Here is a 16219-nt window from a genome sequence, read left to right on the forward strand (position 1 = left end):
AAAGCAGATGAAAACTCCTGTGACTTTCTTGAATATTTACTCATTTATGAGTTTTTTTTATCTGGATCCATTTTGCAGGCAGCTTCATTTGTATATTCATCCATGTGGTGCCACCAAGAAATAGTTTAATTAGTTGTGATGTATTATTATTTATTTTGTTTTTTGTAAATTTATGTTTTAGTTTAATTAGTTATGATGTATTATTATTTTTTTTATTTTTTGTAAATTTATGTTTTGCATTGTGATGTAACAACAATATTATTTATTTTGCATTTTTATTTATTTTGTTTTTTAATTTTTTTTTATAAAAATCTTTTAAAAAGTGTTTAAATTATTTTTTTAAAACAATCTGGGCAATTTAAGCATATCAGAATTTTTAAAAAAAAAAACAAGTGCCATAAATCATTTTTTAAGTTTTAAAGTATTTTTAAAAAAATAAAATAAAAACCGGATTTATCCGGTTATAACCCGGATTAAATCGGTTATAATCCAGATATCCGCCTGGATTAAATCTGAATTTTAGCATCCGGATCCAGATGCGGTTATGGCCAGATATCCGGATCCGGATCCGGATGAACACCCCTAAAGGCTGGGAAATAGCATAACTCAAAATATAACTTTATTGATAAGCCCAAATTTGATTCTTATTAAAATAAAAATTAAATATATAGGACTTGGCATACACTAATTCAAATTCAAGTCGATTACACTATTCATCATATTTAACGAGTCCAAATGGGTAAGGGAGAGGACAGATTATTTGCGCTCTAATATACTATTGCCTTCCTAAACCTAAAATGGCTCACTACGGCCTTCTTTATCCACCATGATTGGGTTGTTTTGAATGATTTCAGGTCCATTGAGCCCACAAATTGAAAAAGAAAGAAGAAATGCATGGATAATGTGTCGACATCTATATTGGGCCTAAAAGTTGAACTGTCCGAAACACATAGAAGACAATAGGAAATCTAGCCCATTCGACAATCACTCAAGAGAAGGCTGCCGAGTCAGTTCGAGGGTGCTTAAGCTCATGTAAAAATCCCTAAAAGAAACACAGAAATAAAGGAGCCCATATAAACTTTATATTTTAAATTTTAATGTAAGTCGCTTTTTTGAGGATTCCTCTGCCTCTATCTAGACTCATAACCCAAGCCACCCTGATTGGGGTTGAGAGTGGGGATCATATCCTTTTATTTAGTTTCAATTCTAAAATTAGTTATTCATTATTCTAGTAGAAAGGAGCCTCTTTTTTTAGTCTACTCACAGCCTATGGGAAGACATTTTGGAAACTGTTCCTATGGATAAAGCCGGTTCACATATTCTATGTCAAAAATAACAGATTTGGTTACAAGTTTTTTTTTTTTTTTTTTTTTTTCTGGCCTTTTATTTTATTTTAGTTTATCTTTATCATTTGCTGTTTTTGTTATTTTGGTAGTTTGGATGCTTTTGTTAGTTTGCTACTTTTGTTCTGATGTACGGTATTAGTTTGGATGCTTGAGTTTGGTTTTCTAGTTAGTTTTGAATGTGTAACCTCTAGTGTCAAGATGTAACTACGGTTTTTTTCTGTTATAAGTGAAGGCTATTAATAAAATTGAGATAATATCTTGTTCTTAAAAAAAAAAATCGATGTATAGAGTGTATCATTTATATTACTTAAATGGTAAAATTTAATTTGTAAGATTTAAATTTTAAAATTTATTTTTTAAATTAAATTATGTTATATAAATATTTTATGATCTTGAGAATATAATTTTTTTAATTATAAAAAAGATTAAAACATAAATACATAATTTGTTTTTTTAATGCTAACGGATGCGACAGACTTCTGCATTGGCAGTAGGCTCAACGCGAAGATAACATCCAATAATATTTCATCACATGGTGCTAGATATCTCCTTGTTTATAATCAACAAAAAATAAAAAAAAAAAAAAAAAAAAAAAAACTCGCTTTTGAAGTATGGTCACTCGTTAATGAGCTGTTTTGAGCCTCTGTGATAATATTTAATGTGAATCCATTATGAAAAGAAGGGACTACTCCGTACCTTCTATGTTACTAACATCATGATCATGATGATTCTTAAAAATATGTATCTGGAATCTTGATCTGAGGGCAAAATGGACTCATGTCTATGCTGAATGGTACATCTCCAGCTTCATAACCTAAGTAATTAATCTAAATTATCATGCTCTGGTGCATGAATGGACAAACAAACCAAAACTGATTTCCTGAATTGGGATAACCTGCCATTTGTTGGTTGTGGTCCGTGGATTCTGTCTTTGATTTTTCTCAGATACCAAGTTTGAACCTGGATAATAAGACAAACCCACGTTTGAGATAACCAATGAGACAATGCCACTTATGATCTTGGAAGTCTCAACCAATCCCATCCACGTTGGAGGGAGAATCCTCTTTCTCTCGCATGCACTCACCCCATTAAGTGCAGCAGATAAGTACAGAGGTATGGCTGAAGTATTTACTCAAAAAGAAAACGAAAAAAAAAATGCTCCAAAAAAGGGTCACTTGCACTTATTCGTCTTGGATATATAAATGGAAAAGGGAAAGGGTGGGTCAGGAGGGATAAGGCTGATCTAGTTTTTCAGGGGGATGAACTTGGCAAGAAACAAGGTATGTCAACCACTCGTGTGAATCCCATCAGCATTGGTGAACTGGGTTCAGCTTCATACACTATAAAGGAATGCATAAACCAACAGGCAACAACACACTCCATAGCCATGAACTGTCTCATTTCCACCATCCGCTTAGTTAACCCAAAACAAATTACAAACCTAATAGCTACCATAGTCGTTCATTCCCAAATATCATCTTCGATTAACCCAAAACCAATACGCCTAAAGTCATGAGGGCACGAGTGATTCACTGTCAATCTCATCACCAGCAACGATGAAAAAGTCCTTGGAGCTTTCATGTCAGGAAGGGCTTGTAAGTAGAGCTGTATCAAACTCAGAAAGTATTGGCCGTTTTGAGGCAGAGTCGAAAAAGTTACCATCTTCCAAATACAAGGGAGTTGTTCCCCAGCCCAACGGCAGATGGGGAGCACAACTATACGACAAACATCAACGCGTGTGGTTGGGAACTTTCGACGAGGAGGAACAAGCCGCTCATGCCTATGATATTGCAGCACTAAGGTTCCGTGGCAACAATGCCATCACCAATTTCAAGCTTTCCTTGGATGCGAACAAAGATGTCGTCGAACTTTATTTCCTGAATTCTCATTCCAAGGATGAAATTGTGGACATGCTCCGGAAACACTCTTATGCATGTGAACTCGAGCAAACTAGGTACAACATTTCTGCATGCACTGGCACTAGAAAAACAACTAAAAGTAATGGCGAATTCGAGGACACGCCCGAGTCTGATCCATTTGATGTAGCCAGGAAGCACCTTTTTGAGAAGGTGGTGACGCCAAGTGATGTGGGGAAATTAAACCGCATGGTGATACCAAAACAGCATGCCGAGAAGTATTTTCCATTGCCTATCGAAAGTGCTGCAAAGGGTGTGCTGTTGAATTTGGAAGATGATGCAAGAAAGGTATGGAGGTTTAGATATTGCTACTGGAGCAGTAGCCAAAGCTATGTTTTGACAAAAGGGTGGACCAGATTTGTGAAGGAGAAGAACCTGAAAGCTGGGGATAGAGTTAGCTTTCAACGATCAGGAGAACCTGCGAACAAGTTATTCATAGGATGCAGGCCACAAAAGGGATCGAGTTTGGTGGGAATGTCTGATCAGGAAAACTCATCAAAATCTGTTGAAGCTACAAGACTTATCAGGTTATTCGGTGTCAATATTTTGAAAGCACCTGCAAATCATGTGTTGTAATACGTGTAGGTTGAGGGAGTGCGAACTTGTTGGAATGGAAAAAAAAAAAAAAAAAAAATCTATATTTATCTCTCTCGCTTTCTTACAATATAGTTCATCATGCTAAACTACGGCTAAACCCGTTTTCTGGACAAAACAATAAATATGACTTCTCTATTTGCAATTTGGCAAATGTCATATCATATGGGAGTAAGACCCAAAAAGTGGCACTACAAACAACGTTAAAATGGGAAACAAAAGGCAAAAGAAAGAACCAAAAATCAATAGAAAATGTATCCTGCTACAACCACAGAGTACAGAGAATCCTCGCCGAAAGGCAAACTTCTTCTTCCTTTTTTTTTTTTTTTTTTTCAATCATTTTTCTGAACACTTAAAAAAAATCACAAATTCATTTAAAAATATTTTCTTAATCACTAATTAAAAATAAATAAAGAAAATATAGAAAATTAAAGCACCACAGACATAAAGTACTTCTATTTATGTTTGGTCTGTCAGGGCTGGAGTCGAGGTGAATCTAATCCTTGAGTCCAGCAAGGAGAGATTTTGTCTCGGTCCAATATCTTCGGCCCACTTTAACCTCTCAACAAAACCCATGCAGAACTTTAAGGACCCTTTGTTGTTGGGTAAAAGTAACAATTCGGGCCATACGTCTTACCTGTATCCCTAAACATTAAAAAAACATGAGAAATGATAGATGTGTCGTGTGTATGACGCAATCATTTAAAAATATATATAAATACGACTCATATGAAAAAAAAATTAAAAAAAATTTAATAATAAATTTCACATTTTTTTCAGACTTAGACATTACACAATTATATATAGAATAAATATAAGATCAGATAAAAAAACATAATAATAACTTGTTTATTTTAAGAACAAGAAAGAAAAGGAACGTGTGCTGTAAATCCGAGCAAGAATGAAGAAGCGAGTGCGGTTAAAAAGTGTGTATTTGCGCGTCGGTAAGGTTACAAAACCACACATCCTATGACCCAAAGACCCAAAAAAAAAATAAAGAGTCCCATTGAATAGTCCCTGTCCCAAAGGACATCGCATAGCACAGCACCATATCATAGCCATCTGTATCGTCTCAGAGAACCTTCAACTATCGATCACAGACAAAAGATGGTTCAGTCGTATGGGGCACACCATCTTCCTGCCTCCAAACAACCAGCTTGATACCAATCCAACACTAGAAGCGATTCAGAATCATTAATCATATACATGTATATAGAGAAAATGGAGATGGTCGCGAGGGATTTCTAAAGAGCGCCCCAAGTACGTCCAAATTTGTCAGTACGTGGCCGGCTAAAGCCAAAACTAACGCAGCTAACAATAACACATCATTGATCATTCTACGTTCCTCTAACATTCCCTAACAAAAATGTAGAAACAGACTCGACAGAACCATAAAAGCAACCTTTAGGCTGTGTCTCAGTCATCATCTTTCCCCTCGTCTTGCTCTCTTCATCTTCTTCTTTGCAAATCATTTGATTACTTAATTAGTACAATCGCGCCACAAGAAACATGCACCCAAACTTAGACTAAATTGCAGGAAGCTTGAAAAACAAAGATTAAAAGGCACGTAGGAAAGATAACAAGGATTGAAGCGGAAATTCAAGAAAATAGCACGAAAACTCGTCTAAATTAGACAGACCAAAAGGTGGTACAGATCAATGCAATCCATGCAATATCAACCTAAAAGGGGAATTTAATTAATGGAGTGCTGTGCACCCGTGACTATTACTGCTATTGACCAACCCAATCTGCTCCACGAGCTTAGCCAGCTTCGTATGCTTGCTGCACCACGACTCCGCCAACTTGGCCTCTTTGCACTCAGCATCTCTGTGCAAAGCATTAAGCTCCTCTTTGTACTCACTCTCAATCCTACACAAAAACACCATCTCATCCTCTCTCAAGGAGCTTATCTTTGCCTCAATCTCCTCCGTTTTCTCTCTCCTCTTTCTTGCTTTCTCCGACTCAAGCTGCTGCTCCAACCTGCTCAGCCGCCATGTCGCCTCTTTCTTGTGCTGTACCCAGCTCTGCCTCCCCTCCTCCAGCTCCTTGCAGTACTGGATCAGCGTAGCCACCTGTTGACCGGGAAACAATCGTATCGGATTTGAATCCGGCTCGATGACCGGTTCAGACGGAGAAAGGGAGAGACTGACCGAAGGAGACGGGGTCGACGAGGTGGTAGAAGACGACGTCGTGCAGGAAGGGTTCATATTCATCCAAGACGGAAGCACCGTCGACGTCGTCGAAGAAGAGGTCGCAGAACCGAGGGACAAAACCGGGCTCGGGTCAGGCACCGAAATACCCGGCATCACTGGAGCCATATTGCTATTAAGGGACTGGAAAGCACAGAACTTTGGCTGCAGCACGTACTTCTCAGCAAAGGTCTCCAAGATATGGTCGTACGGACCCTGAGCGGACTTATCCTGGGACGACACTACCGGAATGCTCCCATCAGTACAGTCGGAATATTCGGCGGCGTTGATGGGGTTCTTCTTTTGGTTTTGCTGTTGTTGTTTAAGCTGCTTTTCCTTGAAGACCTCCCACCACTTACCGAGACGCTTGGGAGTGCGACCGGGGACCTCGGCAGCGATCTTCTTCCACTTGTTGCCGTACTTGGCCTGGAGGGAGATGACGAGAGACTGCTCTTCTGGGGTGAGGGAGCCCTTCTTGAGGCCAGGCTTCAGGTAGTTCTTCCAGCGCTCCAGGCACGATTTGGGGTCACGGTGGAGGGTCTGCCCCATGCGCTGGGAGACGAGGTTCCACTCTTTGGGTCCATATTGCTTCACGTAGGCTCGGAGGAGTGCGTCTTCCTCTGGCTGCCACCGTTGACGCTCCTTCATTTCAACTCCATTTGTGCTTTCGAGATGGTCGGGATCACTGGTGATCCGTCTCTCTCTCTCTCTCTCTCTCTCTATTTATTGGGTTCTATCTATTAATATATATATATATACGCGAGTAACTATCCATGTCTCATGTCTGTACGATCGACTGAAGATAGAGATTGGAATTTAAGGGATGGAATTGTGAAGGGATGGGATTAGAGTTAGAAAAGGATAGTTTAGAATGAGGTGACCTCAACTAGCCACTCTTGAGCTCTCTTTATTTCCATATATACAGACAGGCGGGCTTCTACTTTCTGGTGCGCATCATATAAATCCTTCAAGAAGGGTTTTTCCTTGGGGGGAGGGAGGGGAGGGGAGTAGGAAGGATCCATCTAGAAATAGTTGCAATGCTAGTGTTAGGAGTCGTCTTGTTGTTATCATGCAGGCGCGCTATGGTGGGTGTCAGACGCTAGTGCCTTCGCGTGAAAGAAACGTGCTGGTGCGGAAGGGACTATGTCATTTGTTTGTCGGTTGTATGGTGCATTCTGATACGGATGTGTGGGTACGTACGCGACTTTAGAGAGGGTGGGGATAGGTACGTTGTTTGGCTCTGTTGTTCAGGAGTAAGAGTACACAGGGAGTAGTGAGAGAAACGGAAGGGTGTAGGGCTGGGGTGGTGTGACAGAGAGGTGGGTGCAAACGAAGCAGAGAGAGAGAGAGAGGTGTGGGGGGAGAAGCGAAGTGTAAGGCGGTGTGGGGGTAGACCTAGTCAGAGTGGGGTGGACAAGACTGGACGGTGAACAGTAGCACTGTGCTGTAGACAGCTAGACCCTTATTACCATGCTTGTGCTATGTATAAGTAGCTAAGGAAGATGCTTGTGGAATTGGGCTATGGAGTATCCTATCTAAAATTAGAAAAACATGGGTCCGACCGATCACTTTGAGGCTGTCGAGTCCCAGCTGGGAGGTGCTTTGTTCGTATAATAACTATATTATGAAATTAAAGTTTTTTTTTTAAAGAAATGATAAAGTTATTATTATTAAATAACAATTTGTATAGAAATATGTAATAAAATAATATTATTTTAAATTTAATTTTGACTTTTATTTTTTATTTGATGTGTTTATAATTAAAGCTGTCTATAAATTATGAATGGATTGTTAGCCTATCACTACCCTAACTATTATATCATATGCAACTTTATTTGAAATTAATAGTATTGACTTTGAGCCTAAAATATTGATTGTGCCTTTGATCATTTTATTTATTAATCAAATCACTTATAGAACACATGAATATTTTTTTTGCACAAGATGGATAGAATCTTACACAAAATGTTAGCTTATAATTATTAGCATTCAAAACAGAATGGGAAATAATTGATGTTGAATTGAAAGGCTAATGAAAATGGATTTGGCCATCTGCCTGATTTTGCAAAAGCTTATTTGATCTTTTCCAAATCACCCTGAAAGCTCTTTTTGAGCCACAGAAATATCTTATTGATGTTTATGGATCAATAAAAAATTATTTAATTTTTAATAAAATATTTCATCTTATCTTATCTAAATTGTGTAATCAAACGAGACATACGACTGAAAACATACTCTCTGGATAAATTTTTTGGAATTTTGATATCATGTTAACAGTTTGGAAACTGAAAAAGTTTGTTTATTTAAATCGTTTTAGGGGAGAAAAAAGAAATTAATTTTGGAAATGTTGACAAATTAAGTCATTAAGTTGATTAGTTGAGGCCAAAATCAACCCACAAAAGGCTAGAAGCCCAGAAGCTTTGCACACTCCGAACGCTAGCACATTAATATAAGAACAACGGGAGCAATGCTATGCTCAGGTTAACAACGACGTTTACAACATGGAGATATGGAGAGAGTATCGGTAGTAGTATTTCGGAGGTCCACTAAGCATGGGCCTTTCTCTTCTATCATGCTCATAAATAAGATGTGTGGCCCATAGGGTAAAACGACTCTATGGCCCATGAGGTTGTTTGTTTCTTTTAACGGCCCGTTAACGTTCTGAAATAGAAAAATTTCTGCACAAACACCTAAAGAAATTCAAGAGCTTATGATAAAATTTTCTTTTGAGAATAAAAAAATTTGTATAGTTTTAAGTTGTACAATTTTTACTTATTTCTTTAAAATGTAGAAAAATTTGTGACTTATATGAAAAACTTATTGTTTAGTAGTAAGATTTTTTTTTTTTTTAAAGGAATATACAAGACTTGTATATCATAACACTATATTTAACATTATATATGTATTTTCAAGTGCCTTAATTCACCGTGAAAGGAATAAAATATATTATAGCTCATAGTATTTTCTAAGCCCAGCCCAAGGTATGAGGTCTCATCAGGAGGGAAGTAAAATAGAGAGAATGAGGAGATATAAAAGAGAGGTGATGTGACATAAATGAGGGGCAGAATATAAAGGAAAGAACAGACGACTTCAGGACTTTTGGCCAAACTTTTTCTTTAACTTCTTCAATCTCACAAGAGGGACTCTAGCGATGAGTATTACTTAAAAAAATAGAACTATAATCTCCATTGCATAGCGACTTGTTGTGCCGTTTTAGGCATCTAAGAGCATTAGCATTGGACTCATCAAATGAGTTCAATCTTTAAATTTTGATGAATTTGACTTTAAAATCACTATTTTGGATTTACTATATACACAAATCTAAAACTTTGAGCTACAGAACATTCATCTTTATTTTCAAATTTAAAGACCTACTGTGCATAGCTATCCCAATTATTTTATGCTTATTTGAATGTTAGCGGCTGGACCACATTAAATGAATGCGTTACGCGTATTGAGACTGGTCAAACATTGTCATTTTGATACGTGCAGCTAAAAACAAAACGAAATAGAAAATTGTGTATTAATCTGTTGCTCAAATCACATGAATTCCTATAAAAAAAAAAAAATCACATGAAATTCGTAGTTTTTATACCATTCTCTTTATAAACTTAATATTTTTCTACGTCTAAAATAATTATATTAAGTTTAAAAATGAATAAAAATTACAAAACTAGATAAAAATTGTGCATTATAATTTGTATATATGATTGTTAGGTAGAAGAAAAGTTGTCAAAATATATTTATTAGATAATTAGGTTAAGAAAAAAAATTAATTGAGAAACAATAATTTAAGTATCAAATTAAATTATTAATTAACATATATTTAGTGTATTTGTAAAATATAAAAGAAAAAATTAAAAATATTATTATTAAAAAAATAATATTATATTATTATTTTAATAAATCTAATGATTAATTCAACGTAGAGTTATAGATAAGAATGTTTTAGATTTAAAAAAAATATATATATTTTTTATCAAATTTTAAAAATAAATTTAATGAAATCAATATTCTAACAGATCGCGTTTGAGAAATAAAAATTAATGATGATTGAACGGTCGGTGGTACTGCTGGTCCGAGTAATATTATTCCGGGAAAATTCGTCGAAAAAATGAAGGGCAAAGAGATTTTTGTTTTTTTTATATCTGCACATCGATATCTATATATCTGATACTTCAGACTATTCCCACACGTTTTGGGTATTACTACGAGCATGATCCATCCTCTTGGCCGTTGGCACACCGTCCATTCTTACTGCCCCCGAAATCCACGTGTGCCATCATTCTCCCAATCACAACTGAGAAGATAAGATAGAAAGAATAGCCGCGTGTCTGAAATTCTCAATACAGCTCGAGTGGAATTAAAAAGCTGTTCAACGTGTTTGTGCGCACTGCGTTTGGGTTCACTTTCACAAGGCATCTTTGATGCTATATATGCTTCAAGCATCACGTGCTTAATTCATTATTTTTTAAGAGAGAGAAATTCTAGTGATTTTTTATTACTAAAATGCTAAAATAGAAAACTTTAATGAAATTAAATTTATAAAATTTTAGTTAAATTTATTCTATAATTAAAAATATTATATTAAATTACATCAATTTATATATTTAAAATCACTTTTTAACTAAATCATTGCTACCAAGCAATCGTATAGACAGAAATATTTTCCGAACATTTTCCGTCAAAATATTAAACAGGCGAATAATAGAAATAGAGTCTGCGGAACTTTCTAATTTCCTTTGTGAACATAAATGCCTCCGTTGACTAGCCTCATCAGCCACCACTCTGGCCTCCATTCTCTCCGTCTTTCACCTATGTAGGCGGTTCCACCGTCCATCCGTACACCTAACATACACATGATTAAAAAGTTAAAAACCTCTGTAGCCGTAGCAGCCTGACCTTTTGGTTAATATAAACAGCTATTCTCCCCCAGTCTTATATCATCAGTTTCCTCTTTCTAGCTGGCCAAACACTCCCTCAAAAGCAAAGGAAGTCTCGAGTACACTCCCTCACCGATGGCTTGCGCAAGCTCAGCTTTGAGAATCATCTCTTCCTCGGCCAAACTAGCCAACCCAAGATCACAGTACACCTCTTTGCCCACCAACACACTCATACCCATCAAGCTCTCAAACCCCTCTCTCACCGACAGCCTGAAACTCCGATCATCCACTACACAAAACCCCAAATTCTCGCTATCCAGAAGATCATTCACTTGCAAAAGCCAGATCGACCCATCCGAGCCTTCTAGACCCGGTAATTATTTCTCACTTGCCCGGGAATTTTTGTGCTACAAAATCAGAGTCTTTGGTTGGATCCTGTCTGACCCTTTTGGTTTTCTGTCTCTCTTTTGCAGCCAAAGTCCAGGAACTTCACGTGTACGAGTTCAACGAGCGTGATCGTGGAAGCCCTGCCTACCTACGATTGAGCCAGAAATCGGTCAATGCCCTCGGCGATCTAGTCCCTTTCAGTAACAAGGTAATTTTCCGAGACTCTAGTCTGTTTCCTGATTAAAAAAAAAAAAAAAAAAAAAAGTTTGTCTTTGACCGAAAATACTAGTTGTTGATCAACTACATGTCTGTTTAATCCATCCTCGAAAAAAATAAATAAATCTTATGCCTTTTCTTCCCTTTCCGGGATGCTCTTTCCTTGTAGAACCGTAGAAGTGGATTATGCAGAGTTTAAGTAAATATTCCTCCGATGACAGATAAAAATACTCTTAATCTGATTTATTTTTTGGGCGAATGACTTTTTACTTTTTTCTTTACGTATATAAGACCTGATGATCTCTTAAATACTTACTTTTTTGTGTGTTTCCATTCTTAAAAAACTGTTGTAGTTGTATACTGGAGACCTGCAAAAACGAGCGGGGATCACAGCGGGACTATGCATTTTGATAGAAAACAAGCCGGAAAAGAAAGGCGACCGGTACGAGGCGATATACAGCTTTTACTTCGGGGACTACGGTCACATATCGGTGCAGGGAGCGTATTTGACGTACGAGGATACGTACCTGGCGGTGACAGGCGGATCGGGTGTGTTCGAGGGGGCGTATGGCCAGGTGAAGCTTCAGCAGATTGTATTCCCCTTTAAACTCTTCTACACGTTTTACCTCAAGGGCATCAAGGACCTTCCCCAGGAGCTTATTGTCAAGCCCGTCGAGCCCAACCTCGGCGTCGAGCCCATCGCTCCGGCCAAGGCCTGCGAGCCCCACGCCACCCTTCCCAACTTTACTAACTGATGATGATGATGATGGCACTGGCCTTTGTGCTTTTGGCGAATTCCTGTTGGAATCGAGTGTTTTTTTTTTTTTAAATGCGAAATTGGTTGAATTTAGAAGCATTGCTTACAGAAGATTTTAGAGAAGCATGTATGAAAGTGGAATGGGCTTGTTGGTTGAGATGGAAATCAGGATGGTGATTGCCCACCACCTTCATTTTGTTATGTTGCTATTGTTAATTTACCACCTTGTTTCCTCTGTGCTAATCTGACAATTTAAAGGAAAAGAATTTTCCTTTTGAAAAATGTTCAAAAAAGAAGGAAAAAAAAAAAAAAAAAACCGTGTCTTTAGGCATTAAGATGTTCCTTGCTATGCATTATGTTTCGATAATCCTAATTACAAATTTACAGACTCAAGTGAAAACAAAATAAGTGAAAAACCCACGAGTTCACGACGTCAAAATGTGATACACAATATTTTTTTAGAACACTTTACATACTATAAAACATCTTATAAAGATAATATTATTTTATAATATCATTATAATGTATAATGTATTGTGTGCGTGTTATTACTGAACAATTAATAGCAGAAGTCCTCAGTCCCCATTGAACAAATCCCCAAGAACCGCTCTCGTCTTCGATACTCATTCCATCTCTCAAGCCCTCGTGTACTCTTCCTTCTCTTCTACCCCTCCCCCTCGAGCTCTAATTCCTTCTCCGAAAGCAAAGCCTTAGAACATTAGTAGCGGGCTTAACAAATTTTAGTCAAAATTTGAATAAAAAATTCACTTTTACAATTTTAATTAGTCACTTTTCAATAATATCAAATATCAGGCTCAACAAATCTTTCACTATTCTATTAAAATATTAATTTTAAACTTTTCATTTATTTTAATTCTAATTCTAATTTGAATTTCTCCTACGGTTATATTTCTCCATCGGGTATATTTTCTAACGGCTATATTTCTCCAACGACTATATTGTCTAACGGATATATTTATCTAATGGCTATATTTTTTAACTGATATATTTCTCTAACGGCTATATTATTCCACTATAAAACATAACATTTCATCAACAATTTCATTCATTTCAACTCAAGTGTCCCTGTGAAACATTTTCTTTTCATTTCCTCTCAATGGATCGTTCACTTTTTCACAAAATGACAGTTATCGATTAAAATTCTGACGAAGAATTTGAGATAGCGAGACAACTTGTGAAAGAAGAAAGATCAAGCACACGTGGTTCTTCTAAAAAATCAAGTAAATTCATAAGGCGCAATCGATTGCAAGCCCACCAAAATTTTTTTTCGTGACTATTTTGCTGATCCTCCAATCTATCCTCACAAATATTTTCGATGGAGGTTTTAAATGAGTCGTTCTCTATTTCTTCGTATCCAAGCTGCAGTAGAAGCCCATGAACCTCATTTTGTCCAAAGACGAGATAATTTTAGAAGGTTTGGCTTTTCTTCCCTTCAAAAAATAACAGCTGCTCTGAGGATGTTGCATATGGTGTCACGGCTGATTTTATGAATGAATATTTGAAGATTGGAGAGACTATTGCATTAAGAAGCCTAAATAAGCATACGGTGTCAAATCTTCATCGTTAGTAAAATTATTACCTCGTTGTGGTTTTCGTCCACTCGGTTCAACCTCAATAATCTCAACTCGGGATGGAGATAGTTGAAATTCATTAATCTCAGTTCTGGCACTCATTAAAAAGTCATTGTTGTTTAAAAGATTTGTGAAGTAGGCATCACGGCGAGTGGATGGATCCATTCCTAACAAGAGATGTGAGAATTGATAAAATTTACAACTTAAAAAAATGTCTTCTAAAATGGAAATGCTGAAAAATGCTGCCAGCCGACTCATAACGAACCTTTTTTTTTTTAGTAGACGACTCAGAAAGCACTTAGTAGTTAGCTATGAACATTAACAAGTCATTGATGAAATGATAAGGATTCAAAGTCTATGAATAAATAGAAAAATAGGGTATATCTAACGATGTGAGTCTGCTCTAGAAAGCACTTAGTACTCCACCAAAGTTTGTTGTGGAAGAAGTTTTTCACATGTTTGAAACTATGGAGTATTTTCACAAACACAAAAAAGGTACATGCGGTACTGCACCAACCAAAAGAATAACAGAGTTCTCTAAAATAAATAAAAAATTATCACAAGAAAAATGTGGTACTGCATTTTCAAACAAGCAAACAAAAAAAGAAAAAAAAAACCGAAATAAATCGCAAGATATTAAAGTTCTACGTAAGGAATGATTGATTGCTAATGGGGGAAAGAAAAAAAGTAAAGAGATATGATTGGGGTCCTATCTACTATAGTTTTCTGACTGAGTCGTCATCCAATTCCAAATAACTTTAAAATCTTGGCTACCAAATACTAAATAGAAGTTATAAAACATAAAAATGCGGTATTACATTTTCACAAAACAAGCAAAAAAAATAAAATAAAATAAAATAAATCGCAAGAAATTATCACACCGTTCTAGACTTTTTCTTTGGTTATTTGGGAATGTGGGAGTTGAAGATTGAAGATGATACCTTGCGATGGTCTGCGTCGAGCCTTCTTTTTTGGCAATGGTGGGTTTGCTGCAAATTATGTTAGAAAGGAAGAGAGCAGTCTCAAGTTTATGAATTTTTTCTACTTGTGTAGGAGAGAGAAGCAGTGGAAATGAAATATTTTACTCAAAAATAATATTTAGCCAGCTTCTTTTGATTCAACAAATTTAACCAATCAATTTATCTAAAACTAAAATTATTATACGTTTAACCAACCCATTGCTATACTTTATTTTAACCTTTAGGTATTCTTTAGCTAAAATCAATTGACCGCAACAACCCTACCCTTAACCATACTAGTGCGCGCACCCTTTTCATTGTGTAGAGCCCCGTACCGAGGTGGGTCCCGCGTTCCCCTCCAGAGCTATGTTCTTCTGCGGGGGAGCAATTCGTTCGCCAGAACCCAGTTCGTTTGCAATCGGAGAGGTCTTCGGCTCGATGACAAATTGGCGGTTTTGGTGGATTTGAGTCCCGGGATTTCGGTTCTTCTCTCCGGGTCGGTCAATTTCTTCGCCACGTACTCGGTTTCGAGCTCGAAGCTTTTGTTTCTCCTGGTGGGTACTGTTGATGACGATGGTGGTGTTGATAAGGGGTTGTCGTGAAATTGAAGCGTGGGGTGATTTGAGTGCTCTAAGCTGTCTTCTCGATTAGAGTCTCGTTCGGGCCCTGATTTTGGGGGAGGGAAACGAGGCTAGGGTCTTCAATCTGTGTTTTTTCACGTGGGTTAGGAAAGTCGAGAATTCAAATTTGGATATGACTTCGACCAACCGGAAACTGTGGATATGACTTCGACCAAGTACAGAGGTGGCCAAAGTGGTGGTGTAGGAGTTTCAAAGGTTACTCGGAATGGATTAGGTTAAGTATGTGAATTGTATATGTTATTTTGAGTTATTCGTATTCCAATCGACAGTGGTTATGGCTAATTTGGAGATAAATTGAATAGCTTTTCTCAAGCGTAGAAGAGTTGTATGTAGAAACTAACTATTTTATTGCGATCACGTAATGTAAGATATGAAGTGTATTACTTACCAGAAAGAAAAAGGAAAGGCTATGAAATGGCAAAAATACTGGGATGACTTGATACAGCTTCCAAGATTCTGTTGCATCCTGTTGTAATGTAAATAAGTGACTGTTGTTTGATATCCAAGAATAATTTATAATGAAAATGATGTGATTGGTAGGCAGCATAAAAGCAGTAACTTTATGAATAAGTTATTCAAAAGTGGGGGACTTCGAAAGTTGATGCTTCAAAGTGTCTTTGTTAGTGTCACATGGGAGCCAGTGGAGTTCCTCTTTTATTTAATTTTTGTAATCGTGGCCGGTTGGATTCAGAGATGAATTAAGATGATTTGTAAATAGTAATGAGATTTTTAGTTGAAA

General features: G+C 36.9%; 3 protein-coding genes across 3 annotated transcripts; 2 read left to right on the top strand and 1 right to left on the bottom strand.

Annotated features, from left to right (window-relative positions):
* The first annotated feature begins 2589 nt into the window (after positions 1 to 2589).
* Positions 2590 to 3947, top strand: LOC121252055 (AP2/ERF and B3 domain-containing transcription factor RAV1-like). The gene has a single exon (XM_041151521.1). It carries the CDS (start codon positions 2903 to 2905, stop codon positions 3836 to 3838), a length of 936 nt encoding a protein of 311 aa, XP_041007455.1. The 5' UTR covers positions 2590 to 2902; the 3' UTR covers positions 3839 to 3947.
* Positions 3948 to 5366: 1419 nt separating this feature from the next.
* Positions 5367 to 7039, bottom strand: LOC121252056 (protein rough sheath 2 homolog). The gene has a single exon (XM_041151522.1). The coding sequence runs from the start codon at positions 6691 to 6693 to the stop codon at positions 5554 to 5556; it is 1140 nt and encodes a 379-aa protein (XP_041007456.1). The 5' UTR covers positions 6694 to 7039; the 3' UTR covers positions 5367 to 5553.
* Positions 7040 to 10939: 3900 nt separating this feature from the next.
* Positions 10940 to 12489, top strand: LOC121252763 (allene oxide cyclase, chloroplastic-like). The gene is made up of 3 exons (XM_041152558.1): positions 10940 to 11301; positions 11402 to 11523; positions 11885 to 12489. The coding sequence occupies exons 1-3, from the start codon at positions 11064 to 11066 to the stop codon at positions 12284 to 12286; spliced, it is 762 nt and encodes a 253-aa protein (XP_041008492.1). The 5' UTR covers positions 10940 to 11063; the 3' UTR covers positions 12287 to 12489.
* The last annotated feature ends 3730 nt before the right edge of the window (positions 12490 to 16219 follow it).

The sequence above is a fragment of the Juglans microcarpa x Juglans regia genome, chromosome 2S (genome assembly GCF_004785595.1).
Source record: "Juglans microcarpa x Juglans regia isolate MS1-56 chromosome 2S, Jm3101_v1.0, whole genome shotgun sequence".
Taxonomy (NCBI): domain Eukaryota; kingdom Viridiplantae; phylum Streptophyta; class Magnoliopsida; order Fagales; family Juglandaceae; genus Juglans; species Juglans microcarpa x Juglans regia.